Here is a 26674-nt window from a genome sequence, read left to right on the forward strand (position 1 = left end):
CTCCCTACACACTGGGCAGACCACTCCATAAGAGCCCTCTGTTGCCACGCAATGGTAGGATCATGGGTGCTTAACCAGGGAAGCCCCAACACCACGGGGTACGCAGGAGATTCAATCAGATAAAACTGAATGATCTCCTCATGACCCCAATGCGTCGTCATCATCAGTGGTGCTGTGACCTCCCTGATCAGGCCCGACCCCAACGGCCGGCTGTCTAAGGCGTGGACAGGAAATGGAGCTTCTACCGGCCGAAGGGGAATTCCTAACCTACAACAAAATGCCCGATCAATAAAGTTCCCAGCTGCGCCTGAATCTACTAGCGCCTTATGCTGGGAATGAGGTGCCACCTGTGGAAATCTCACAGGAATACTCATGTGACCAACAGAAAGCTCTGGGTAAGTGGGGCGCCTACTCACCTGAAATGACTCCCCAGTGCGTGACCTGTTGTCCCCTCTCCCAGGAGACCCTCCCCAGCACCTGGCCGCGGTGTGTCCTCCACGACCACAGTTGGTGCAGGGGATGGCCCCCCCCCTCGGGTTCTCTCTCCTCCTCTCTCTAGCGCCAGCACCCCGAGCTCCATGGGAATCGGCTCGGAGGTGCTGGAGGGTGGAATGGACGACCCCCACTCGGGACGTCCGCGGGTAGCCAGCAGGGTGTCTAGACGGATGGAGATGTCCACCAACTGGTCGAACGACAGGTTGGTGTCCCTGCAGGCCAGCTCACGACGAACGTCCTCTCGTAGGCTACACCGGTAGTGGTCGATGAGGGCCCTCTCATTCCACCCCGCATCCGCCGCTAGCGTCCGGAACTCCAGTGCGAACTCCTGTGCGCTCCTCTTCCCCCTGTCGGAGGTGGAACAGACGCTCTCCCGCCGCTTTCCCCTCAGGTGGATGATCGAAGACAGCCCTGAAGCGGCGGGAGAACTCCGCGTAGGTGATGGTAGCGGCGTCTATTCCCCTCCATTCGGCGTTGGCCCACTCCAACGCCTTGCCGGATAGACAGGAGATGAGGGCGGAGACGCTCTCGTATCCCGAGGGCGCCGGGTGTATGGTGGCCAGGTAGAGTTCCACCTGCAGGAGGAATCCCTGACACCCGGCTGCAGAACCGTCATATGCCCTCGGGAGCGAGAGCCGAATGCCACTGGGTTCCGGTGCTGAGAGAGCAGACGGAGGCGAGGCAATTACGCAAACACGCGTAAACAATAATTCCAAACATAGACAGAGTGCAGACACGCAGCTCTGCACGACAGGCAGAAAATAACAACACACAATCAGACTAATGCAAAACAAGGAACTTATAAGACAAGTAATCAACACACAAATGGACACAGGTGTAAAAGACAGACAAAAGCAATCACACTACGAAACATAGAGCGGTGGCAGCTAGTACTCCGGGGACGGCGAATGCCGAAGCCTGCCCGAACCAGGAGGAGGAGCAGTCTCGGCAGAATCCGTGACAAGTATTTGACATGAGATTCTCTCTAAGCTTTACAAGAATGGCGCTTGAGTGGATGGCTGCCGTTTTACTGGCTCCTAACCAATAGTGCTATTTTTTTTATTTTTTTTGCATTGTTTGTAACTTATCTTATGACCAAAAAGAGCTTCTGGATATCAGAGCAGCGATTACTCACCTCGAACTGGACAAAGATTTATTTAATGAGTCGGACGCGAAGGATATAATGTTGCACCCAGACAAGGCCCAAACCCCGTCATTCGCATTAAGAAAATAAGGAAATACAGGAGGAGGAGACCAGGATGCCTTGTGAGAATTTGTCGGCGAGTGCGTAACACGCCTGTACCATCCGTTCTATTAGCCAATCTGCAATCACTGGAGAATAAATTGGTTGAGTTCCGTTCGAGATTATCCTACCAAAGGGACATTAAAAACTGTAATATCTTATGTTTCACCGAGTCGTGACTGAACGACGACACGGATAATATACAGTTGGCTGGGTTTTTCATGCATCGGCAGGACAGAACAACTACATCTGGTAAGATACCGTCTATTTACACCACAAACCGACGCCGGCACTAAGACCGCACTCAACGAGCTGTATAAGGACATAAGCAAACAAGAAAATGCTCATCCAGAAGCGGCACTCCTAGTGGTCGGGGACTTGAATGCAGGCAAACTTAAATCTGTTTTATCTAATTTCTACCAGTATGTCACATGTGCAACCAGAGAAAAAAATTAAAACTCTAGACCACCTTCCTTTACTCCACACACAGAGAAGCGTACAAAGCTCTCCCTCGCCCTCCATTTGGAAAATCGAACCATAATTCTATCCTTCTGATTCCTGCTTACAAGCAGAAATTAAAGCAGGAAGTACCAGTGACTCGCTCAATACGGAAGTGGTCAGATGACATGGATGCTACACTTCAGGACTGTTTTGCTAGCACAGACAGTCAAATGTTCCGTCGGATGTGGCAGGTCTTGCAAACTATTACGGACTACAAAGGGAAACCCAGCCGTGAGCTGCCCAGTGATGTGAGCCTACCAGACAGGCTAAATGCCTTTTTATGATTGCTTCGAGGCAAGCAACACTGAAGCATGCATGAGAGCACCAGCTGTTCCGGACGACTGATCACGCTCTCCGTAGCCGATGTGAGCAAGACCTTTAAACAGGTCAACATTCACAAGGCCGCGGGGCCAGATGGATTACCAGGACACGCGGACCAACTGGCAAGTGTCTTCACTGACATTTTCAACCTCTCCCTGACCGAGTCTGTAATACATGTTTCAAGCAGACCACCATAGTCCCTGTGCCCAAGAAAGCGAAGGTAACCTGCCTGAATGACTACTGTCCTGTAGCACTCACATCGGTAGCCATGAAGTGCTTTGAAAGGCTGGTCATGGCTCACATCAACACCATCATCCAGGAAACCCTAGACCCACTCCAATTGGCATACAGATCCACAGATGACACAATCAGAATCGCACTCCACACTGCCCTTTCCCACCTGGACAAAAGGAACATCTATGTGAGAATGCTGTTCATTGACTACAGCTCAGCGTTCAACACCATAGTGCCCTCAAAGATCATCACTAAGCAAAGGACCCTGGGACTAAACACCTCCCTCTGCAACTGGATCCTGGGTTTCCTGATGGGCCGCCCCCAGGTGGTAAGGGTAGGCAACAACACATCTGCCACGCTGATCCTCAAAACGGGGGCCTCTCGGGTGCGTGCTTAGTCCCCTCGTACTCCCTGTTCACCCATGACTGCATGGCCAAGCACGACTCCAACACCATCATTAAGTTTGCTGACGACACAATGGTGGTAGGCCTGATCACCGACAACAATGAGACATGAGGTCAGAGACCTGGCAGTGTGGTGCCAGGACAACAACCTCTCCCTCAACGTGAGCAAGACAAAGGAGATGATCGTGGACTACAGGAAAAGGAGGGCCGAACACACCCCCATTCACATTGACGGGGCTGTAGTGGAGCGGGTCGAGAGTTTCATGGTCCAAACACACCAAGAATGTCGTGAAGAAGGCACGACAACGCCTTTCCCCTCAGGAGATTGAGAAAATGTGCCATGGGTCCCCAGATCCTCAACCAGTTCTACAGCTACACCATCGAGAGCATCCTGACCGGTTGCATCACCGCCTGGTATGGCAACAGCTCGGCATCCGACCGTAAGGCGCTACAGAGGGTAGTTTGTACAGCCCAATACATCACTGAGGCCAAGCATCCTGCCATCCAGGACCTATATACTAGGCGGTGTCAGAGGAAGGCCCAAAAAATTGTCAGACTCCAGTCAACCAAGTCATAGACTGTTCTCTCTGCTACCACATGGTAAACGGTACCGGAGCGCCAAGTCTAGGTCCAAAAGGCTCCTTAACAGCTTCTACCCCAAGCCAAAAAGACTCCTGAACAGCTAATCAAATGGCCACCCAGATTATTTGCATTGTCCCCCCCCCCCCAGTGTTTTTACACTACTGCTACTCGCTGTTTATTATCAATGCATAGTCACTTTAACCATACCTACATGTACAAATTACCTCGACTAACCTGAACCCCCGCACATTGACTCGGTACCGGTACCCCCTGTATATAGCCTCATTATTGTTATTTTATTGTGTTACTTTTTTTTTACTTTAGTGTTTATTTAGTAAATATTTTCTTAACCAACAATACAGTTCTAAGAAAATAGAGTTAAGGGCTTGTAAGTAAGCATAACATTTGATTTGAATATAGACCGCCACACTGCCCCAATTGGCATTTGTCTTTTCTGTAGCCGTTATAACCATGTATTGCTACTACCGTATCATCAAAGGTATTATCTAAGTGAGCTTTAGAGATAGAATATGAATGTCATCTGTTACTAGGAAGTTAACTTCATGAACCTTGTTTCTTAGGCTATTTATGTTAATGTGGGCAATATTTTTGCACTTTTCTGGGACGCTTGAATTGTTTTTATTGCTTTACTGGGAGGCTTATCAGAAGTAGACATGCTCATGTTATTTATATTTGAGCTGCAGAGTGAGCTGCATACAGTGGACTTCCTACTAAGGCACACCGCCTCAGTGCTAACAGTATAACTCTGGTTCACAGGTACATGACTACTGCATACAATAGCTGTAGGATCAACAGAGGTTATTCAGGGCAGATATGTGGACATAAATTAAGTTACTTACATTGTGTCTGCCAACGCCCCTGGGATAATGTACATTTGCTGCAGCATTATGACAACTCAGCGACACAATGGTAGGGATTAACTAAACTGGTTTGGGTCATTGATAAGTAATTGTCTCAAAGCAGCCTCGAAATGCGTGGAGTCCAGGAGTCAAGATGATTTGAATGGACTCCATCATTTCTGTTTCCAGAAGGTATCGAAGTTATCTATAAAAGTGATTCCAACAGAGCTACAGTGTCACGAATTCAGCCGAGGCTGCCCCTCCTTGCTCGGGCAGGCTTCGGCATTCGTCGTCACCGGAGTACTGTGCGTGAATGTTCGTTCTTTTGCTGTCTTTTGGTGAGCCGGTATTTGCTCTTCCCTGCGTGGAGGATTTGCTCTGCTATTTTTGTTCCAGTAAAGAACTTCGTTATTATAGTTCTGTGTCCTGCGCCTGATTCCATCCTACCGCTACACCCAGACGCATGACATTTTAGCAAGGTGTGTAATGCCAGTAGGCTGCTGAATCTTTCACACCCACGGCCCAATGATTGTGCCGGACCTAAAATAATTGACCACTTTTGGAATCTTTCAGTGCTAGAATCAGTTCTTTAAAATAAATTTTCAGAAGTTCCGAGCTAGCCCTCCTGATGTCGTTTGACACCACATGGACTACGACTGCGTCAGCTCCCGGTATCTGTCGTAGAATGGTTGGAAGCAGCCTTGTAATGTCCTGTACTCGTGCTCCAGGATAGCACAGGGTTTTTGCCCCGGGAATTCAAGATCTTTCATATAATAGAACTGTCGATGACAACAGCTGGTGCAATGACTGAGGAGGTCCGGCCGTTCTTTCACCTCGAGTGGTTTCGCAAACCCATCGAGGACCGAAGGGCGGTGGGGCCCGATGGACCCGAGCCAGCTGTATTATCCATCAAGGATGATGAATGGGCCGGAGTCTCAGGCAGCCTCACGGTCTGATGAGGGTGGGAGCTCTGAGGATCTGAACACAATGAAGAAGCCACCGGAGAGGGAAACAGAACAGAGGACGAAGGCGCAGGCGGCGAAGCTGTTTCTGGTCTGTGTCCGGTCCGGGCTTAAGGGTTTTGCGCCCCCTCGGGCTCGAGCGGTGGAGGGGATCTTCATGGGTTATACTCAGCCTTGTCTCAGGGTAGTAAGTTGGTGGTCTGTTGATATCCCTCTAGTGGAGTGGGGGCTGTGCTTTGGCAATGTGGTTTGGGTTATATCCTGCCTAGTTGGCCCTGTCCGGGGGTATCGTCGGACGGGCCCACAGTGTCCCCCGACCCTCCCCTGTCTCAGTCTCCAGTATCTATGCAGCAATAGTCTATGTACTTGGGGGCTTGGGTCAGTCTGTAATATCTGGTGTAATTCTCCTGTCTTATCTGGTGTCCTGTGTGAATTTAAGTATGCTCCCTCTCATTCTCTCCCTCTCTCCCTCCCCTCCCAGAGGACCTGAGCCCTAAGATCATGCCTCAGGACTACCTGGCCTGATGACTCCAGGCTGTCCCCGGTCCACCTGGTCGTGCTGCTGCTCCAGTTTCAACTGTTCTGCCTGCGGCTAGGGAACCCTGACCTGTTCACCGGACGTGCTACCTTGTCCCTGACCTGCTGTTTTCGACTCTCTCTCTCTCTACCGCACCTGCTGTCTCAACCTCTGAATGCTCGGCTATGAAAAGCCAACTGACATTTACTCCTGAGGTACTGACCTGTTGCGCCCTCTACAGCCATTGTGATTATTATTTGACCCTGCTGGTCATCTATGAACGTTTAAACATTTTGAAGAACAATTTGGCGTTAAATGGCCATGTACTCTTATAATCTCAACCCAGCACAGCCAGAAGAGGACTGGCCACCCCTCAGAGCCTGGTTCCTCTCTAGGTTTCTTCCTAGGTTCCTGCCTTTCTATAGAGTTTTTCCTAGCCACCGTGCTTCTACATCTTCATTGCTTGCTGTTTGGGGTTTTAAGCTGGGTTTCTGTACAGCACTCTGTGACATCTGATGTAAAAAGGAGGGGAGGACTCCAATAGCGAATAGAGGACGAGCGCTTTCTTGCTGGTCTGTTTTGTAGGCTACTTCGAATATATAGCAGCACATATGCTTATTAGTATTAGTAGTTGAGAAATAAATATAATTTAAAATAAATATATAACTTATTTCACTCCAAGCATCAACCACTGTTTGAAGAGCTGCCCAACAGGTGATATTCCCCCCAAACTCTGTATGCCATGGGCTCTCCAACCTTGTTCCTGCAGCTACCAGGTGCTTCATTTGGGAAACCAAGTGAAATCTGTTCGGGAACATCAATAGTAACATGTATTCACTACGAAACATTTCACTAAACTGTTGACAGCCCATCTGCACGCTCAAGAATGGAATAAAGGAGAGAGGGGAGGAGATGGAAACGCATGGTGATGACATACCAAAAGTATGTGGACACCTGCTCACCGAACATCTCATTCCAAAATCATGGGCCTTAATATGGATTTGGTCCCCCCTTTGCTACTATATCAGCCTCCACTCTTCTGGTAAGGCTTTACACTAGATGTTGAAACATTGCTGCTGGGACTTGCATCCATTCAGCCACAACAGCATTAGTGAGGTCAGGAACTGATGTTGGGCGATTAGGCCTGGCTCGATGTCGGCGTTCCAATTCATCCCAAAGGTGTTCGATGGGGTTGAGGTCAGGGCTTTGTGCAGGCCAGTCAAGTTCTTCCACACTGATCTCGACAAACCATTTCTGTATGGACCTCACTTTGTGCATGGGGGCATTGTCATGCTGAAAGAGGAAAGGGCCTTCCCCAAACTTTTTCCACAAAGTTGGAAACACAGAATCGTCTAGAATGTCAATGTATGCTGTACTGTTAAGATTTTCCTTCACTGGAACTAAGGGGCCTAGACCGAACCATGAAAAACAGCCCCAGATCATTGTTCCTCCTCCATCAAATTTTACAGTTGGCACTATGCATTCGGGCCGGTTTTCCTGACATACGCCAAACCCAGATTAGTCCGTCAGACTGCCAGATGGTGAAGCGTGATTCATCACGTTTCCACTGCTCCAGAGTCCAATGGCTGCAAGCTTTACACCACTCCAGCCGACGTTTGGCATTGCCATGGTGATCTTAGGCTTGTGTATGGCTGCTTGTAATTTTCATCATAGGTACACGTCAACTATGACAGACAAAATGAGGAAAAAAAATCCTGAAAATCACATTGTAGGATTTTTTATGAATTTATTTGCAAATTATGGTGGAAAATAAGTATTTGGTCAATAACAAAAGTTTCTCAATACTTTGTTATATACCCTTTGTTGGCAATGACACAGGGCAAACGTTTTCTGTAAGTCTTCACAAGGTTTTCACACACTGTTGCTGGTATTTTGGCCCATTCCTCCATGCAGATCTCCTCTAGAGCAGTGATGTTTTGGGGCTGTCGCTGGGCAACACGGACTTTCAACTCCCCTCCAAAGATTTTCTATGAGGTTGAGATCTGGAGACTGGCTAGGCCACTCCAGGACCTTGAAATGCTTCTTACGAAGCCACTCCTTCGTTGCCCGGGCGGTGTGTTTGGGATCATTGTCATGCTGAAAGACCCAGCCACGTTTCATCTTCAATGCCCTTGCTGATGGAAGGAGGTTTTCACTCAAAATCTCACGATACATGGCCCCATTCATTCTTTCCTTTACACGGATCAGTCGTCCTGGTCCCTTTGCAGAAAAACAGTCCCAAAGCATGATGTTTCCACTCCCATGCTTCACAGTAGGTATGGTGTTCTTTGGATGCAACTCAGCATTCTTTGTCCTCCAAACACGACAAGTTGCGTTTTTACCAAAAAGTTCTATTTTGGTTTCATCTGACCATATGACATTCTCCCAATCCTCTTCTGGATCATCCAAATGCACTCTAGCAAACTTCAGACGGCCCTGGACATGTACTGGCTTAAGCAGGGGGACACGTCTGGCACTGCAGGATTTGAGTCCCTGGCGGCGTAGTGTGTTACTGATGGTAGGCTTTGTTACTTTGGTCCCAGCTCTCTGCAGGTCATTCACTACGTCCCCCCGTGTGGTTCTGGGATTTTTGCTCACCGTTCTTGTGATCATTTTGACCACACGGGGTGAGATCTTGCGTGGAGCCCCAGATCGAGGGAGATTATGAGTGGTCTTGTATGTCTTCCATTTCCTAATAATTGCTCCCACAGTTGATTTCTTCAAACCAAGCTGCTTACCTATTGCAGATTCAGTCTTCCCAGCCTGGTGCAGGTCTACAATTTTGTTTCTGGTGTCCTTTGACAGCTCTTTGGTCTTGGCCATAGTGGAGTTTGGAGTGTGACTGTTTGAGGTTGTGGACAGGTGTCTTTTATACTGATAACAAGTTCAAACAGGTGCCATTAATACAGGTAACGAGTGGAGGACAGAGGAGCCTCTTAAAGAAGAAGTTACAGGTCTGTGAGAGCCAGAAATATTGCTTGTTTGTAGGTGACCAAATACTTATTTTCCACCATAATTTGCAAATAAATTCATTAAAAATCCTACAATGTGATTTTCTGGATTTTTCTTTCTCAATTTGTCTGTCATAGTTGACGTGTACCAATGATGAAAATTACAGGCCTCTCTCATCTTTTTAAGTGGGAGAACTTGCACAATTGGTGGCTGACTAAATACTTGTTTTTCCCCACTGTATTGTATAACTGCACAATTATAATTTTAATTCAGGTATTTTTTTTAGTGCTTGGGCTCATAAGCCTATGCATAAGCTCTAATATGCGTATGAGAGTTTTGAATTAATCATCACCTTTAGAGAGCACTGTCCATTTAGTTGTGTTAGGCTTTGAAACAACATCCACAACAACCATGTTTTACACTGTTTCAACAAGCTGTTGAACTTCTTTCTTCAAATTGATCATCAAAGTAAGGTGAGATTTAAAAGTACAATAGTTCTACTGTTTTGATAAGTGTTTGATGTGATTTTCGATTGCATTTGCATTGATGTCAGAGTGGTTAGAGAGACAATAGAGCCCTGAGTACCAGGCCATTAGGACCTGATGGTAGTTAGCAAGTTGGGTACTACCACAGCATGTCCAGAGTGCATAAAAGGAGATTACCGTGACTCAACAGTCACATGGAATTTTACTGCGGTCATGAATCATGACTGCAGTTGTGGCGGTAATACAGTCACCACAACAGCCCTAGAAGGATTGATTTATGACCGCAGTAAAAGCATTGATTTAGGAAAAACTTCACCACAGATGGAAACCAATGACCTATCTTTGACTTCGCCATCTATTGTTATCTCCAAAGTTTTGGCATATTCCATAAATTGCGTCCGCGAACACGACATAGAAATAGTTAGAAAGAATGAGATGAAGCTCCGGTAATATGGATAACTATTGAAAGACAGCTGATATGCGTTTTTTTCTTAATTGTAATGGACACGGTGCAACCTTTGGTAGGTAGGCTGCTGGCATGCTTCGGCTGCGGTACAGCAAAGCCAAGTCAGCCCGTGCTCATGGTTCTCACAGGGGAAGTGAAATGATAGGCTACAATGACTTTGCTCATGATAATGCATGCTTGAATTTTCCTTCGTGGGTGCCTTTTCTTTATCTGGATAGACACTTGTGGTTTCTAGCTAACCTTACACCAATCAAAGCAGTGAAGCAAAACTTTAGTGGTCAAAACCATTCATCTTGGGGCGACGGTGGGAGCGGGTTTGCAAAATGCTATCATATCACACAATTAAAATGGTCAGATATATATATTTTATACAGACTAGCTAAAGAATAAGTGAAAATTGTCAAATTATCCAATGGATTAAGAATGTCTGGCACCTCCTAATATAATCTGCTCCATGGCTCAGGCAGCCAAGTGGATACAAGGCTCTTTGGCTAATCTCAGTCGCAAAGAGGAATAACTTTGTAGCTGTCTCTGATGGGTGGTGGTAACATTCAAATAAAACCCTGCCCTGAAACAGAATGTAGGCTGAAAATAATTTGTACATCATATCATAGGAAAATACACCACATTCACACAGACACTTTGACTAAAATGTAAATCGCTGCGCAACATCATGGGTAAGCTCAGGCCATCAGCTAGAAAAAGTGAATTTCTACTAGTGTGGGCGTTTAACATACAGTTGAAGTCGGAAGTTTACATACACCTTAGCCAAATACATTTAAACTCAGTTTTTCACAATTCCTGACATTTAATCCTAGTAAAAGTTCCCTGTCTTAGGTCAGTTAGGATCACCACTTTATTTTAAGAATGTGAAATGTCAGAATAATAGTAGAGAGAATGATTTATTTCAGCTTTTATTTCTTTCATCACTTTCCCAGTGGGTCAGAAATGTACATACACTCAACTAGTATTTGGTAGCATTGCCTTTAAATTGTTTAACTTGGGTCAAACATTTCGGGTAGCGTTCCACAAGGTTCCCACAATAACTTGGGTGAATTTTGGCCCATTCCTCCTGACAGAGCTGGTGTAGTTGAGTCAGGTTTGTAGGCCTCCTTGCTCGCACACACTTTTTCAGTTCTGCCTACAAATTTTCTATAGGATTTAGGTCAGGGCTTTGTGATGGCCACTCCAATACCTTGACTTTGTTGTCCTTAAGCTATTTTGCCACAACTTGCTTGGGGTCATTGTCCATTTGGAAGACCCATTTGCGACCAAGCTTTAACTTCCTGACTGATGTCTTGAGATGTTGCTTCAATATATCCACATAATTTTCCTTCCTCATGATGCCATCTATTTTGTGAAGTGCACCTCATGCACCATAGCACAGCATGATGCTGCCACCCCGTGCTTCTCGGTTGGGATGGTGTTCTTCAGCTTGCAAGCAACCCCCTTTTTCCTCCAAACATAGCGATGGTCATTATGGCCAAACAGTTCTATTTTTGTTTCATCAGACCAGAGGACATTTCTCCAAAAAGTACGATATTTGTCCCCATGTGCAGTTTCAAACCGTAGTCTGGCTTTTTTATGGCGGTTTTGGAGCAGTAGCTTCTTTCTTGCTGAGCAGCCTTTCAGGTTATGTCGATATAGGACTTGTTTTACTGTGGATATAGATACTTTTGTACCTACAGTGAGTGAAAAAAGTATTTGATCCCCTGCTGATTTTGTACGTTTTCCCACTGACAAAGACATGCTCAGTCTATCATTTTAATGGTAGGTTGATTTGAACAGTGAGAGACAGAATAACAACAAAAAAATCCAGAAAAACGCATGTCAAAAATGTTAGAAATTGATTTGCATTTTAATGAGGGAAATAAGTATTTGACCCCTCTGCAAAACATGACTTAGTACTTGGTGGCAAATCCCTTGTTGGCAATCACAGAGGTCAGACGTTTCTTGTAGTTGGCCACCAGGTTTGCACACATCTCAGGAGGGATTTTGTTCCACTCCTCTTTGCAGATCTTCTCCAAGTCATTAAGGTTTCGAGGCTGACGTTTGGCAACTCAAACCTTCAGCTCCCTCCACAGATTTTCTATGGGATTAAGGTCTGGAGACTGGCTAGGCCATTCCAGGACCTTAATGTGCTTCTTCTTGAGCCACTCCTTTGTTGCCTTGGCCGTGTGTTTTGGGTCATTGTCATGCTGGAATACCCGTCCACGACCCATTTTCAATGCCCTGGCTGAGGGAAGGAGGTTCTCACCCAAGATTTCACGGTACATGCCCCCGTCCTGTCCCCTTAGCAAGTTGTCCTGTCCCCTTAGCAGAAAAACACCCCCAAAGCATAATGTTTCCACCTCCATGTTTGACGGTGGGGATGGTGTTCTTGGGGTCATAGGTAGCATTCCTCCTCCTCCAACACTTTCACCAAGTTCTCCTCTGAATCGTTCAGATGTTCATTGGCAAACTTCGGACCGCTCTGTATATGTGCTTTCTTGAGCAGGGGGACCTTGCGGGTGCTGCAGGATTTCAGTCCTTCACGGCATAGTGTGTTACCAATTGTTTTCTTGGTGACTATGGTCCCAGCTGCCTTGAGATCATTGACAAGATCCTCCCGTGTAGTTCTGGGCTGATTCCTCACCGTTCTCATGATCATTGCAACTCCACGAGGTGAAATCTTGCATGGAGCCCCAGGCTGAGGGAGATTGCCAGTTATTTTGTGTTTCTTCCATTTGCGAATAATCGCACCAACTGTTGTCACCTTCTCACCAAGCTGCTTGGCATGGTCTTGTAGCCCATTCCAGCCTTGTGTAGGTCTACAATCTTGTACCTGACATCCTTGGAGAGCTCTTTGGTCTTGGCCATGGTGGAGAGTTTGGAATCTGATTGATTGATTGCTTCTGTGGACAGGGGTCTTTTATACAGGTAACAAGCTGAGATTAGGAGCACTCCCTTTAAGAGTGTGCTCCTAATCTCAGCTCGTTACCTGTATAAAAGACACCTGGGAGCCAGAAATCTTTCTGATTGAGAGGGGGTCAAATACTTATTTCCCTCATTAAAATGAAAATCAATTTATAAAAAAATTTACATGCGTTTTTCTGGATTTCTTTGTTGTTATTCTGTCTCTCACTGTTCAAATAAACCTACCATTAAAATTATAGACTGATCATTTCTTTGTCAGTGGGCAAACGTACAAAATCAGCAGGGGATCAAATACTTTTTTCCCTCACTGTATTTCCTCCCGCATCTTCACAAGGTCCTTTGCTGTTGTTCTGGGATTGATTTGCACTTTTCGCACCAAAGTACGTTCATCTCTAGGAGAAAGAATGCGTCTCCTTCCTAAGAGGTATGACGGATGCATGGTCCCATGGTGTTTATACTTGCATACTATATTTTGTACAGATGAACATGGTACCTTCAGGTGTTTGGAAATTGCCTCCAAGGACGAACCAGACTTGTGGAGGTCTAAAAAACATTTTCTGAGGTATTGGCTGATTTCTTTTGATTTTCCCATGATGTCAAGCAAAGAGGCACTGAGTCTGAAGGTAGGCCTTGAAATACATCCACAGGTACACCTCCAATTGACTCAAATGATGTCAATTAGCCTATCAATAAGCCATGACATCATTTTCTGGAATTTTCCAAGCTGTTTAAAGGCACAGTCAACTTAGTGTATGTAAACTTCTGACCAACTGTAATTGTGATAGAGTGAATTATAAGTGAAATAATCTGTCTGTAAACAATTGATGGAAAATTACTTGTGTCATGCACAAAGTAGATGTCCTAACCGACTTGCCAAAACTATAGTTTGTTAACGAGAAATGTGTGGATTGGTTGAAAAACGAGTTTTAATGACTCCAACCTAAGTGTATGCAAACTTCCAACTTCAACTGTATCTCCCACTACCATACAAATCTTTTTAGACAGCTGAAGCAAGCACACACATTTTCTTCAGGAAATTTACCTTTTCTAGTTTAGTCATATGTATCTTACCTTAGAAGTGTTTACTTTGCAGGTTGACTCGCATCTATTGAGTTGCAATGTCCCATAAATTGAATGCCCAAATCAACTTCAGGTATCTACAAAACAAGTTTTGCAGCCACATAATCCAAAAGGAAGGCTACAGCTAATATTTTTTCAAAGAATTGCTGTTCCCGATTCACAAATGATTATTTTGATGCACATGATTTGTTTCACCGCAATTGAACTGAATCCCAACTACTACAATAGCGAAGTTAATCGTTAGTTTCATCAAAAATAATTGTGTAAAATAATTGATTAATATGAATTTTAAAAAAGTACAAAAAAGGGGAGGGGGGTAGATATGTGAAGCGGGTCATCCATTAAACAGTAAATCAACTTTGTTAGGCCTAAATTAGTAACACACAGGGTTCTAGAACACAAATCAACTAGTCACATCAAATTTGATCTATGATATGCATACTTGAGACACAAATATCATGGGGCAATTCCATTTTGTAATTGGGCTCTCTGGTACTTTTGAAAATAGGACCCATTTTATAGATATAAATTGACATTATAGGCCATTAACCAATCACAGCCCTCCTTTAGGATTGCACATTCAGCAAATCACCAGCAGAGGAAATTCCCTTTTGAATCCATTTTCCCATTCACTGTGTTGGTGGTGCTCATAAAATTGATTATAACTTCAAAAGTAGCAGAGACCCAATTTGATGTACTTGTAGAGTATTGTTTAAAACAACATGTCTAAAAGTGAACAAAATCAAAAAGGTTACTTTTGAGATATTTACATAATAAATCAAGTGTATTCTTAATCTAAACACTATTCATATTTTAGAGCACATGGTAAGGTTTCAGATTAAACCAACACTGGCTTTGTAGCATCTACAGAATCTTCGTTGTAGTTCTCAAGAATTATTTTGGATACATATTTCAAAGGTATGCCAAACATCCTTTCCCCTAAGGACAATTTTATGGATTTCATTTCAGGAAGATCCAAAACATCATAAATATATTTGGGCCATCATGGCATGGAATTGCCCAAATGTTAAAAAGGAAGTGGACTGCAGAGCCCCAGAACGTAGCGCCATTGCATCTCAACGATCGATTCACAGTTCTATGCCACTGAGGTAGTTCTTCCAACAAACGGATCTACACAGTGGTGAAAAATGTCACCCCCACTCTGTTGAGTCAATTAAGCTGACTGTACCCGATGCCACCTCCTTCAAGCATCCTGCCCTGCCTCTATCTCTCCCTCGCTCCCTTCTTCCCGGCCTTCCCGGCACATCCTTAGGAATATCACAGTGAGGGGATTGGAGACAGATCATGAGGAATGGAAGGGTGAGATCATACACTATTCCAGTAAGATAGGACTGAATGGCGCCAGAGGAGATGGCTGCCATTTTACTGGCTCCTAACCAATTGTGCTATTGTGTGTGTTTTTTCGCGTTATTATCTCTTATGACCGAAAAGAGCTTCTGGATACCAGGACAGAGATTACTCACCTCTAACTGGACGAAAATGTATTATTTAACGAGTCGGATGCAAAGGATTTTATTCAGACACCCGACAAGGCCCAAATCCCTGTCATTCGCATGAGAAAGAGACAGAGATATCGGGGACGTAGGTCGGGGTGCCTTGTAAGGAGCCGACGGCGAATGGGTAATCTGCCTCTACCATCAGTCCTATTAGCCAACGTACAATCATTGGAAAACAAAATAGACAAACTACGATCACGGATATCCTACCAACGGGACATTAAAAACTGTAAAAGCTTATGTTTAGCTTATGTAATAGCTTATCTCACCTCGTGGGGCATCAATGATCATGAGGAAGGTGAGGGATCAGCCCAGAACTACACGGCAGGACCTGGTCAATGACCTGAAGAGAGCTGGGACCACAGTCTCAAAGAAAACCATTAGTAACACACTACGCCGTCATGGATTAATATCCTGCAGCGCACGCAAGGTCCCCCTGCTCAAGCCAGCGCATGTCCAGGCCCGTCTGAAGTTTGCCAATGACCATCTGGATGATCCAGAGGAGGAATGGGAGAAGGTCATGTGGTCTGATGAGACAAAAATAGAGCTTTTTGGTCTAAACTCCACTCGCCGTGTTTGGAGGAAGAAGAAGGATGAGTACAACCCCAAGAACACCATCCCAACCGTGAAGCATGGAGGTGGAAACATCATTCTTTGGAGATGCTTTTCTGCAAAGGGGACATGACGACTGCACCGTATTGAGGGGAGGATGGATGGGGCCATATATCGCAAGATCTTGGCCAACAACCTCCTTCCCTCAGTAAGAGCATTGAAGATGGGTCGTGGCTGGGTCTTCCAGCATGACAACGACCCGAAACACACAGCCAGGGCAACTAAGGAGTGGCTCTGTAAGAAGCATCTCAAGGTCCTGGAGTGGCCTAGCCAGTCTCCAGACCTGAACCAATAGAACATCTTTGGAGGGAGCTGAAAGTCCGTATTGCCCAGCGACAGCCCCAAAACCTGAAGGATCTGGAGAAGGTCTGTGTGGAGGAGTAGGCCAAAATCCCTGCTGCAGTGTGTGCAAACCTGGTCAAGACCTACAGGAAACGTATGATCTCTGTAATTGCAAACAAAGGTTTCTGTACCAAATATTAATTTCTGCTTTTCTGAAGTATCAAATACTTATGTCATGCAATAAAATGCAAATTAATTACTTAAAAATCATACAATGTGATTTTCTGGATTTTTGTTTTAGATTCCGTCTCTCACAGTTGAAGTGTACCTATGATAACAATTACAGACCTCTACATGCTTTGTAATTAGGAAACCTGCAAAATCGGCAGTGTATCAAATACTTGTTCTCCCCACTGTAGCTGTCTATTTACCACCACAAACCGATGCTGGCACTAAGAACGCACTCAATAAGCTGTATAAGGCCATAAGCAAACTGAAAAACGCTAATCTAGAGGTGGCGCTCCTAGTGGCCGGGGACTTTAATGCAGGGGAACTTAAATCAGTTTTACCTCATTTCTCAACACGGGGGCCCCTCAGGGGTGCGTGCTCAGTCCCCTCCTGTACTCCCTGTTCACTCATGACTGCGTGGCCAGGCACGACTCCAGCACCATCATTAAGTTCGCTGACGACACAACAGTGTTTGGCCTGATCACCGACAAAGATGAGACAGCCTATAGAGAGGAGGTCAGAGACCTGGCCGTGTGGTGCCAGGATAACAACCTCTCCCTCAACGTGATCAAGACAAAGGAGATGATTGTGGACTACAGGAAAAAGAAGAAGACCGAGCACACCCCCATTCTCATCAACGGAGCTGTAGTGGAGCAGGTTGAGAGTTTCAAGTTCCTTGGTGTCCACATCACCAACAAACTATCATGGTCCAAACACACCAAGACAGTCGTGAAGAGGGCACAACATAGCCTATTCCACCTCAGGATTCATGGGTCCTCAGATCCTCAAACAGTTATACAGCTGCACCATCGAGAGCATCCTGACTGGTTGCATCACTGCCTGTTATGGCAACTGCTCGGCATCCGACCGCAAGGCACTACAGAGGGTAGTGCGTACGGCCCAGTACATCACTGGGGCCAAGCTTCCTGCCATCCAGGACCTCTCTACCAGGCGGTGTCAGAGGAAGGCCCTAGAAATTGTCAAAGACTCCAGCCACCCTAATCATAGACTGTTCTCTCTGCTACCGCACAGCAAGCAGTACCGGAGTGCCAAGTCTAGGTCCAAAAGGCTTCTTAACAGCTTCTACCCCCAAGCCATAAGACTCCTGAACAGCTAATCAAATGACTACCCAGAGTATTTGCATTGTCCCCCCCCCCCCTCTTTTACGCTGCTGCTACTGTACAGATAACTCATCCAGAGCTCTTTGACTTCTGACAGAAAGACATAAGATATCTGATGGCAAACATTTACTAGTGAATTACATACAAGTGTAACTTCATCACCTCGTGTGCTGCACAACAGACTCGCCGATAGATATAGAACATTTACAAACAAGCACGTGACTGGCTCAACTGTTCTGGGGAACTACGGTAAGCTTCATAATGTACAATAATGTGACAGGTGACTGCAGGTATTAACTTAAAAAGTAGTTACAAATATCAGAATTTATTGAAAAACTTCAAATAAATATTTTTGACATTGACGGTATTGAAAAACCATCCAGTGGCTTTTTCCAAATACCCGGGATACCGGCCAAGCCAAATTCTTTCTAACAAAATAATCAGGATTCATGTAAACAACCGTTTTGAAAGCATAGCTTTTCTAAAATAAAGTGGTAAATTCAGCATAGGGACACATTTCTAACACTTTTAACATAGGCTCATAGGTTTAACCTCATATCCCAGGGATAATGCCTTACATTACGCTTTGGAAGAAAACACCTCAATTGTGGCCTAGAGGGGAGCAAACCCCTTTTTCATAATTTGAAATTGACTAATCACACGAATGCGAGGTGTCTTCAAAATACTATGCATTTGGGCGGAATTCCGACCGTGAGTTAAGCGCGCGTAAATGGAACATAATTCTCTTTTTATGCACTTTTCTCACTATGCGTATTCTGACCTTGAACTTTGTTTGGAGATCAAAGAAATGTAGGTGTGGCAGAGGTGTGTCTACAGATTCCGTATTCTGACCATGACTTAATTCCCTCAGAATGCCACCACCTTTACGCGTGATGAAACAATGAATAAAGTCGAGCAACCTGTCGGTTCCAAGTGGAACAACATGTGCTTTATTTTTTCCAATAAAAATTCTCCATGCACTCTAATTTTACAAATTGATAAGAGCTATTGATACAAGCTAGGTAAATGAGTAAGCCATTTGGATAAGGGGATTGTAAATATAAATGACAATTGTTTTAGATCTATTTTACCTTATGATCGCTGGAGACCAATGAGAAACCAGTCATATGGCATATCAACATATCACCTTTTCCAAAGTGAAGTTTATGAAATACTGGCCTTATAACTGGCAGGGATGAAATGTGGAGACCCAAGCTATAGGCTTCTGTAGCCATGTGCAAATGACAGTATAGCACCAAACCTACCGAGTTGATTTATAATTTCTAGAATGTTTTAAACATGGAGCCTGGCGCACGGTTCATGATGACTGGACTGTTGTTATCACAGTTCCATGATTAGTGAGTATTATTAGGGTATATTTATAGGACTACTGTTCAACCCCTACTGTATACTTTTCTCACCTTCCAATATTTCATAGATTGAACAACTGAATATGGCTACTTTCAGGAGGAATCAAACAACTGTATTTTTGATTTTGTGCGTAAAGGCTCTCCAAACCATTTAACTAAAGTATTATTCATAAATACCTTTCTAACCCTAAATACCAATTGGTGCTGAAAAGGAAACGAACATGAGTGTATTTACATGGCTTTCTTTCATTGGTCCCTAATATTCTGAACTGTTCTCTCCATATATTCTAGTAAGTCTGTCGAGAAAATTCTAATTAAAGGTTCACCAAATTTAAAGGCATGGCTTTAGATAAATTTACTAAAAACCCTATTGAATAAAAACTCCACACGAAAATCTGTTGGCCAGCAAGTGGGAGGGTTTTCAGCGGTTTAATTAAATGTATTTGGCTCACGCAAGGGAACCATGCCTGTAAAGCTTGTTACGCACCTGCATACGATAAATCTGAATACCAACTACTTAGAAGTGTGTAGGAAAGGTGTACATTTCCTAAGTCAGAATTGGGTCCTTAATGCATGAAACTGACAAATTGTAATCATCATTTGTATGGGGTATATTTATTAGTCATTGGCTCAACTTGCCCCTGGCCAAATAGCACAATTTACACCAAAGCAACCATTTTGACTATATTAGCCAACACAGCTACAAGGAGGTTAGGTTTAGGACCTCATCTTGTAGCTTATAGAGACTGCAACTGATGTATAACCCAGTCTTAAAGAGTGACTGCCCCTTAAAAGCAACTTCTCATTTTGAAAACGGCCCTATATCGATATAAGTCAGAAACATTTATTATAGTGTCAAAATTGACTACAAAGTGTAAATAGGATCATTTTGGTCATAAAGTCTGTCTTGTCCAAAAAGGAGATTTGCAAGATGATAAGAAAAAATGGTATGTAACGGAATGAAGGGTCCCTTAACCGTTTTCCTTTGGTTGGGTCATATAGAATGAGAGGCCTTTAGTGACCAAAAGGCTGTATTAGCATGGACTGTGCCATTGAGGGCTTCCACCATTTTAATGTAGTCAACTGGGTGGGACTTCCAACTTCATTGGCTGATCCCTCCTGGTGACCCTGTTGGAGTCATGTCCAACCGGGTCATCAGGAGGGGTCAGCCAATATAGAAAAATGACTACTTCAAAATGGAGATTGCCTCAATGGCGCTGCCCATGCTGTCACAGACACCATAATGGCACAGATACAAAGTCCTCTATCTATCTCTATGGGTTGGGTTTATTTCAATCCTGCCCACAGCTGGCTGCACCCAAGTAATCATCAATTCGGAGCGCAGCTGCATGAGACATGATCATAATGCCCATGGTCAATTTGGTTTGACATTCGATATCTCTATGGGGATAGTTAGGGACCATCAATAAATTACACAATGTATATGTGACCATATTTGAAAAGGCCAATAGCCTTTCAATGACTTAAAAACCTCAAACCAACTATAAATTGTAGAAATTCATATACAAATATTGAAAGCATTTAATGAGACAACTAAAAGATGTGCAACATGTGCAACATGTGTAATTTATTGACGGTCCCTAACTAGCCCCAGAGATTGGATAGCCTATGTCAAACCAACTGTTCCACCTGTCGCACACCAGCCTAGGCGACTTCAAGACACAACACCTGGTTAGACTCTTTCAAGTTATCTAGAAGGGTGAGTGACTGCAACTGTGTACTGTTTTGGCAGAGTGAATGTACAAATGCTTGCCACGTGCGAACACACACACACACGAGACACCCACATTAAAACCCCCCAAGCATCATGAAACCCATAACACAAATTAATTTGACTTTGTGAAAATCCATTTTTTGGACCTTGCTTACTAACTTGCTTACCACTTTTTCCATGTGGTTTCTTGCTTCACAGACTACATGAAATTCTGACCTATTCCTAAATATATGTGGTCACATAATTAATTTTGTGTATGGTTCCCTAGAAACAAGGGGTGGCTCAACTAACCCTTTGGCACAACTTACCTCACTCTCCCTATAAAATGGGCCAAAACTAGCAACAACAACAACAAAAAAATGCATAGCAAAGATCCCACTCTGGCACTTTGATGTGCACGTAGAGTACATTATGTTCAACAATCAGTGTAGGCTGCTGAAGGGAGGATGACTCATAATAATGGCTGAAACGGAGCAAATGGAATGGCATCAAACACATGGAAACCATGTGTTTGATGTATTTGATACCATTCCACCTATTCTGCTCCAGCCATTACCACAAGCCCGTTCTCACCAATTAAGGTGCCACCAACCTCCTGTGTCAACAATATATATTGAAATATTTGCCAAATCAAAAATGGTATAATTGCAATATTAATGTTAATATTATTCAATATTCATAAATGTATGTAAGAAATGTGTTAAAGGATGCCTGAGTAAGGCCAGAATGTGACAAATATTCCAAATTAAATTAATTATTTCTCAATTATGCTTTAAGATACAAATGTCAAATATATGTAAACAATCCTTCCACCAAAGGACCCTCCTATAGATACAATTCTATGAAAATCTCAAAAATCATGGTCATTTTAAGACTGGTTTAGTGATTAATCACCCAAAAGCATGTTTCAATGTGCGAAACACAAAGGGCAACACAGCACACACACAACCCCCAAAGAAACTCAGCGCCCCACCGCTGCTGAGCAGGAAGAGAGCCTTCTTTTCATCATTTTTATAGTCCTGTTCGGCTTCCTGAATTACCCACGCACCACTCTCCCAGTTGGCAAATAAAACCCCTGACACACTTCCAAGGTAGCAGGGGCCAGTCCCAGTGGCCCGCATCTTATAGCCAGCCTCCTCTGCATCCCAACACCAGGCAAACCCACTGAACCTTAAACCCACCAAAGCAGGTTACAGGTTCAAAGCCCATCCAGCGTTCAAACGTTGGGTCTAAATGCATTGGTAATTGAATTGTGGGTAATTGTGATGTATCATGGGTAAATTGTGACTGACTGACTGATCTACAAATCACCTTTTATCATAAATAACTACTCAATATTATTCGTAGATCAGTCAGTCAGTCACAATTTACCCATGATACATCACGGTTTTGATGCTCTCGAACACAGCCAATAACTTTGAGGTTTAAGATGACGTAGCTGGTGAAATAGATTCCCTAAAAGAGTGGTTTCTCGATTCCACCAGAGGGTGCACATTTTAGTTCTACCCCAGCACTAACATGCCAGATTCAATTAATCAACTAACTGCTAAGCCCTTGATTAGTTGAATGAGTTGTATTAAAATGTTAACAAGTGATCGAAGCGAGAAGCAAGATTTTAGTTCTGGGGATTAGGGGGGGGGCACATTTATTCACTAATTGATCTGTTGACCAATCAGATCAGCTCTGAAATAGATCTGATGTGAAAAGATCTGACGTGATTGGTGGAAAAAAAATATCAGAATTGGGCTGCCTGTCTAAATGCAGCCTTTGACATGTAGGTACATGGACATAAATCCTGCTTATATTGGCTTACATCACATAGCATAGATGTTCAGTTGTCTCAAGAGGAAGACAAATAATGAAGTGAAAGAGAACTGCGACACAACTCTCACAACTACATTGTTCTGAAGCCAACGCCTCCCACACAGTGAGGTATGTGAATAATACACAAGGGGGTTTCACAGCATCTAGGACCTCAAGATGAGTACCGCTTTTGTTTCACCTGTAGCCTAGGTCTGAGGCACTAAATTAACCATTTGATGAAAAGAGTTTCAAATCGACATTTCCCACTGGGCTAAATTCATAGATAATGATGACAGCCATATATGAAGCCCCATTTCACTTTGGTCATGGTCCTGAATTCTTTCCAATCCTACGTAGGTAGCTTATAAGCCACGTGTGTTTTATTGCTCTGTGTATGTAATGCAATGCATGCAGTCATAATAGTCAAGGTGGTGAAGTATTCCATAAACACCCACGTCTCAGGGTCTATCAGTGAATAATATTAAAGTATTAACCACTGCACACATTCTCAGGGAGAAAAGTAACCGCAGGAATCTGTGGAATCTTGGGAGAACAATTGTTGCTACTGGAATTAATCTCCAGTGACTGCTGTGAATGAACTTGTGTTTATTTAGGAGAGAGAAACCATTAATGGAGGGTTGGGAATGGAGGGATGAAACATACACATTGTTCGTCCCAGAGGAAGCAGAGAGAACAGAAGTATGCCAGGCCAGAGTAAATATTTACTGTCAAAACAGTTGACTATAGAATACTCCAGTACTTACTATAGAAGTATGTAGTAAACTGTAGAATAATATACTACACACTGTAGTATCCCTCAATCATGTGTAGTACGTACTATATAATTTTGTAGTATACTGTAGAATACTATAGTAAATACTACAGTAATGTCGGCAAAAACGCTAGTCTGCAAAAACACTTTTTTTTTTTACTATAGTAAATACTACAGTATTTAATTTGCATATACTGTACCCTGCCTATTCCCCTCCCCCATATCCAATTTGTGCCACCCATAAGTTATAGACCATATTGCGTTCCCTACAGGTTATAGAAAATAGCAGAAGTGCTGAATTATCGGTTCAGAGCCTAGACCGACCTACCTCCCGGTTATGGACAATTTGCTCTTTTAGTATTTCTCCAGTAGATTTCCTCATAGAGAAAGTCTCCACTTCTATGTCAAAGATAATAAAACAAAAACACTATAGTAAATACTACAGTGATGTCTGCCAAAAAACTACAGTATTCTACTACAGTCTGCAAAGACACTATAATAAATACTACAATATACTACTACAATCTGCAAACACACTACAGTAAATACTACAGTATACTACATTCCGCAAAAACACTACATTAATTACTATAGTATATACTACTACAGTTCGTTTACTACAGTTTTTATACTATAGTTAACTGTAAATTCTACAGTATACTACAATAAACACTAGTGTTCACTAGTTTTTTTGCAGACTTTACAGGGAATACTACAGTAAAGTGAGCAAAACACTACAGTGAATACTATAGTATTTTTTCAAGTGGGTTAACCTAACCCTGTCAGACCAAGGGAATCTTATTCTAATCTGATTGTGTTCCTGCCCTTACAAAAAAAGATTGCAGTAAAAGTGCAGTAACTGCAGTAGACAGTGGTATTTTGGAAGCAGTAATTGTAGTTGAATTGCAGTTATACTGCACTCTAACTGTAGTTACACTGCAAAATTACTGCACATTGCAAGATGCTAAGTCAGAACCAGAAGGCTACAGGGCCAGGCGCTTAGAAAAACAACACAGACTCACACGTTGTTTTCTCAGTTCACTTTGAAAGTTTAGATAATAATGTCCATACCTTTGTGCTTTTCCATTTTCAACGCACGACCAAGACTCGGTTGTCACTGTTTCGTCTCTGAGAAGACAATCCCAGGCTGTAGTAGCCGGTCAGTGAATGTGAAATCAACACTTGAAACTAGTGAAGGGACGCTTGATAGATATCTGAGCTCCGATGCAGTTTTCAAAGCACTACTGATCCGATACAATGTACGGATGCTTGTTTGAAAGTAAGATTACCACGTGATCAATGATGTCCAATGCTTCGTTTGATCACATGCTTTTTCGTAAAGTGTGTTGCAAAATGCGAGATCCCACTGATTTCGCCATGGGTTCGGTGCTTTCGATTCCGAGTTGCTTTCAAACATCGACCTCTACTGGTATTAGCTGATATTGGTAGGCTTTCGTACCATTGTTCAGTAGGCTGCTTCTAGTATAAGGCTACTGATGGGGTGCCTTCAGGATCTGATGTCCTAGGCTATAGGCACCACTGAAAAAGGGACACGTGGGCAAAATGTAGGCTACAGAACCATTTATAGACTACTAAATGAGAATATCATTACCAAACATTCTCCAAAAACATTGTTGTGAACTATTTAGCAGACCATTTCTCCCTTCTGCATATTTTTGTTTCCTCATTGAAGGCTACTTTGCCCCATGCAGTGACATGTCATGAGATACGTTTCTATATAGTCAAAATATGTTAATGTTGACAAGCTTTTGATGCCGATTTGCGGTGCCCCATCACTTTTTTCAATTTGAGAATAAAAGGAGCTGGTAAAACTATTTCTGGAAAATTCATTCTGATAAATTCTAAATAATTTGTATTTAATTACCACGAAAATTCCGTGAAAAACGATCTGTGCTCCAATCGCTTAAAACGACATCTCATCAAGATCTGTTTCCTAAGCCTAATAGTCATACTCATTATTATTACAAATATTATTATTACAAATTACAAATAGAAGATTATCACTTCTCACAATGGTGTTTGTTAAGTAAAGTTAGATCAAAGCTGAATCAATGTCTAGCAAGATCATATAATGATTAATTAGCATTTTACACAACAGAACCGAATATAATACCATAGCATAGTAGCCATATAACATTACTATTACACCAAAAACACAACATTTCTAATGAGATTTTAGGATGGTTAGCTGAAGCTGAATAGTCACATTTTTTCTCATGCCCCAAAACTCCAGGCAGGATATGCTTTAATTGAAACAAAATACAAGAATGTCTAATAGTTTGTTAACACCATGTGCTCTAATTCGCTCACAAAACAGAAATTCAAGAAGATCTAAATGCATATTCCATTGAAACTGATTGAGATTAATCAAATGATTGGCATGGAGATGCAGTTTGGACGTTTCACCAGTAAAACCTGAAGAATTATCATTCATGATTGACAGTGATTGCCTATTTTGAAATTAGGTAGCATATGCCTAACTTGGTGTTTGAGGGTATAAAACATTTATTTAGACAATATGTGTGGGCATAGGCAGACGTTGCAATTGGAGGATGCATTTTATGCATATTCTACAATGATAGGCTATTCAATTGGCTACATCTCCAATCCTCTGTAGCTCAGCTGGTAGAGCACGGCGCTTGTAACGCCATGGTAGTGGGTTCGATCCCCGGGACCACCCATACACAAAAATGTATGCACGCATGATTGTAAGTCACTTTGGATAAAAGCGTCTGCTAAATGGCTTATTATTATTATTATTATTATTATTATTATTATTATTATTATATTATTATTATATATTATATCTGTTGGTACAAACTTTGAGGAAATGTTTTTTTTTGCGCGCCCTCACCTAAGAAAGGTGGTCAGGACTTTTTCCTAGGTAGAGCACCTGAACGGTAGCTCAGTAGGAACTCTGTGACAGCTAGACAAGGGGTTGAGTCCCAACCAAGTTATAGGCCTACTAATAATACTTTTTTTTTTTTTTTGTAACCACATTGTTGTTTAAATAATTATTTAGTATATAATATTAAAGCTTTTGTCCTATGCATAAGTAATGCCATAGATTCATATTGTTTTGTAAAATAGTCAACTTGGAGGCAAAATAGGGATGCAGAATGTAAAATGCTAAGCTGATATTCAAACTGAGTATTAGATTTCAAAGCCTTCAACTAACAGCTGTGCCACAGAGTT

At 43.1% G+C, this 26674-nt stretch overlaps 1 protein-coding gene and 1 non-coding gene across 5 annotated transcripts in view; one reads left to right on the top strand and one right to left on the bottom strand.

The window, feature by feature from the left end:
* Positions 1-24862, bottom strand: part of afap1l2 (actin filament associated protein 1-like 2) — a 207566-nt gene extending 182704 nt beyond the window's left edge. For 3 of the 4 annotated variants that reach the window (XM_045222488.1, XM_045222493.1, XM_045222487.1), the window contains exon 1: positions 24530-24862. In XM_045222488.1, the coding sequence (XP_045078423.1) occupies positions 24530-24545 (16 nt within the window). In that variant the 5' untranslated portion in view covers positions 24546-24862. The remainder of the gene's footprint in view (positions 1-24529) is intronic. The other variant, XM_045222492.1, reaches the window with a different exon arrangement.
* Positions 23799-23853, top strand: LOC121585167. Its single transcript, XR_006003808.1, has one exon. It is a non-coding gene; the product is annotated as a U7 small nuclear RNA (small nuclear RNA).
* Positions 24863-26674: the final 1812 nt, after the last annotated feature.

The sequence above is a fragment of the Coregonus clupeaformis genome, chromosome 1 (assembly GCF_020615455.1).
Source record: "Coregonus clupeaformis isolate EN_2021a chromosome 1, ASM2061545v1, whole genome shotgun sequence".
Taxonomy (NCBI): domain Eukaryota; kingdom Metazoa; phylum Chordata; class Actinopteri; order Salmoniformes; family Salmonidae; genus Coregonus; species Coregonus clupeaformis.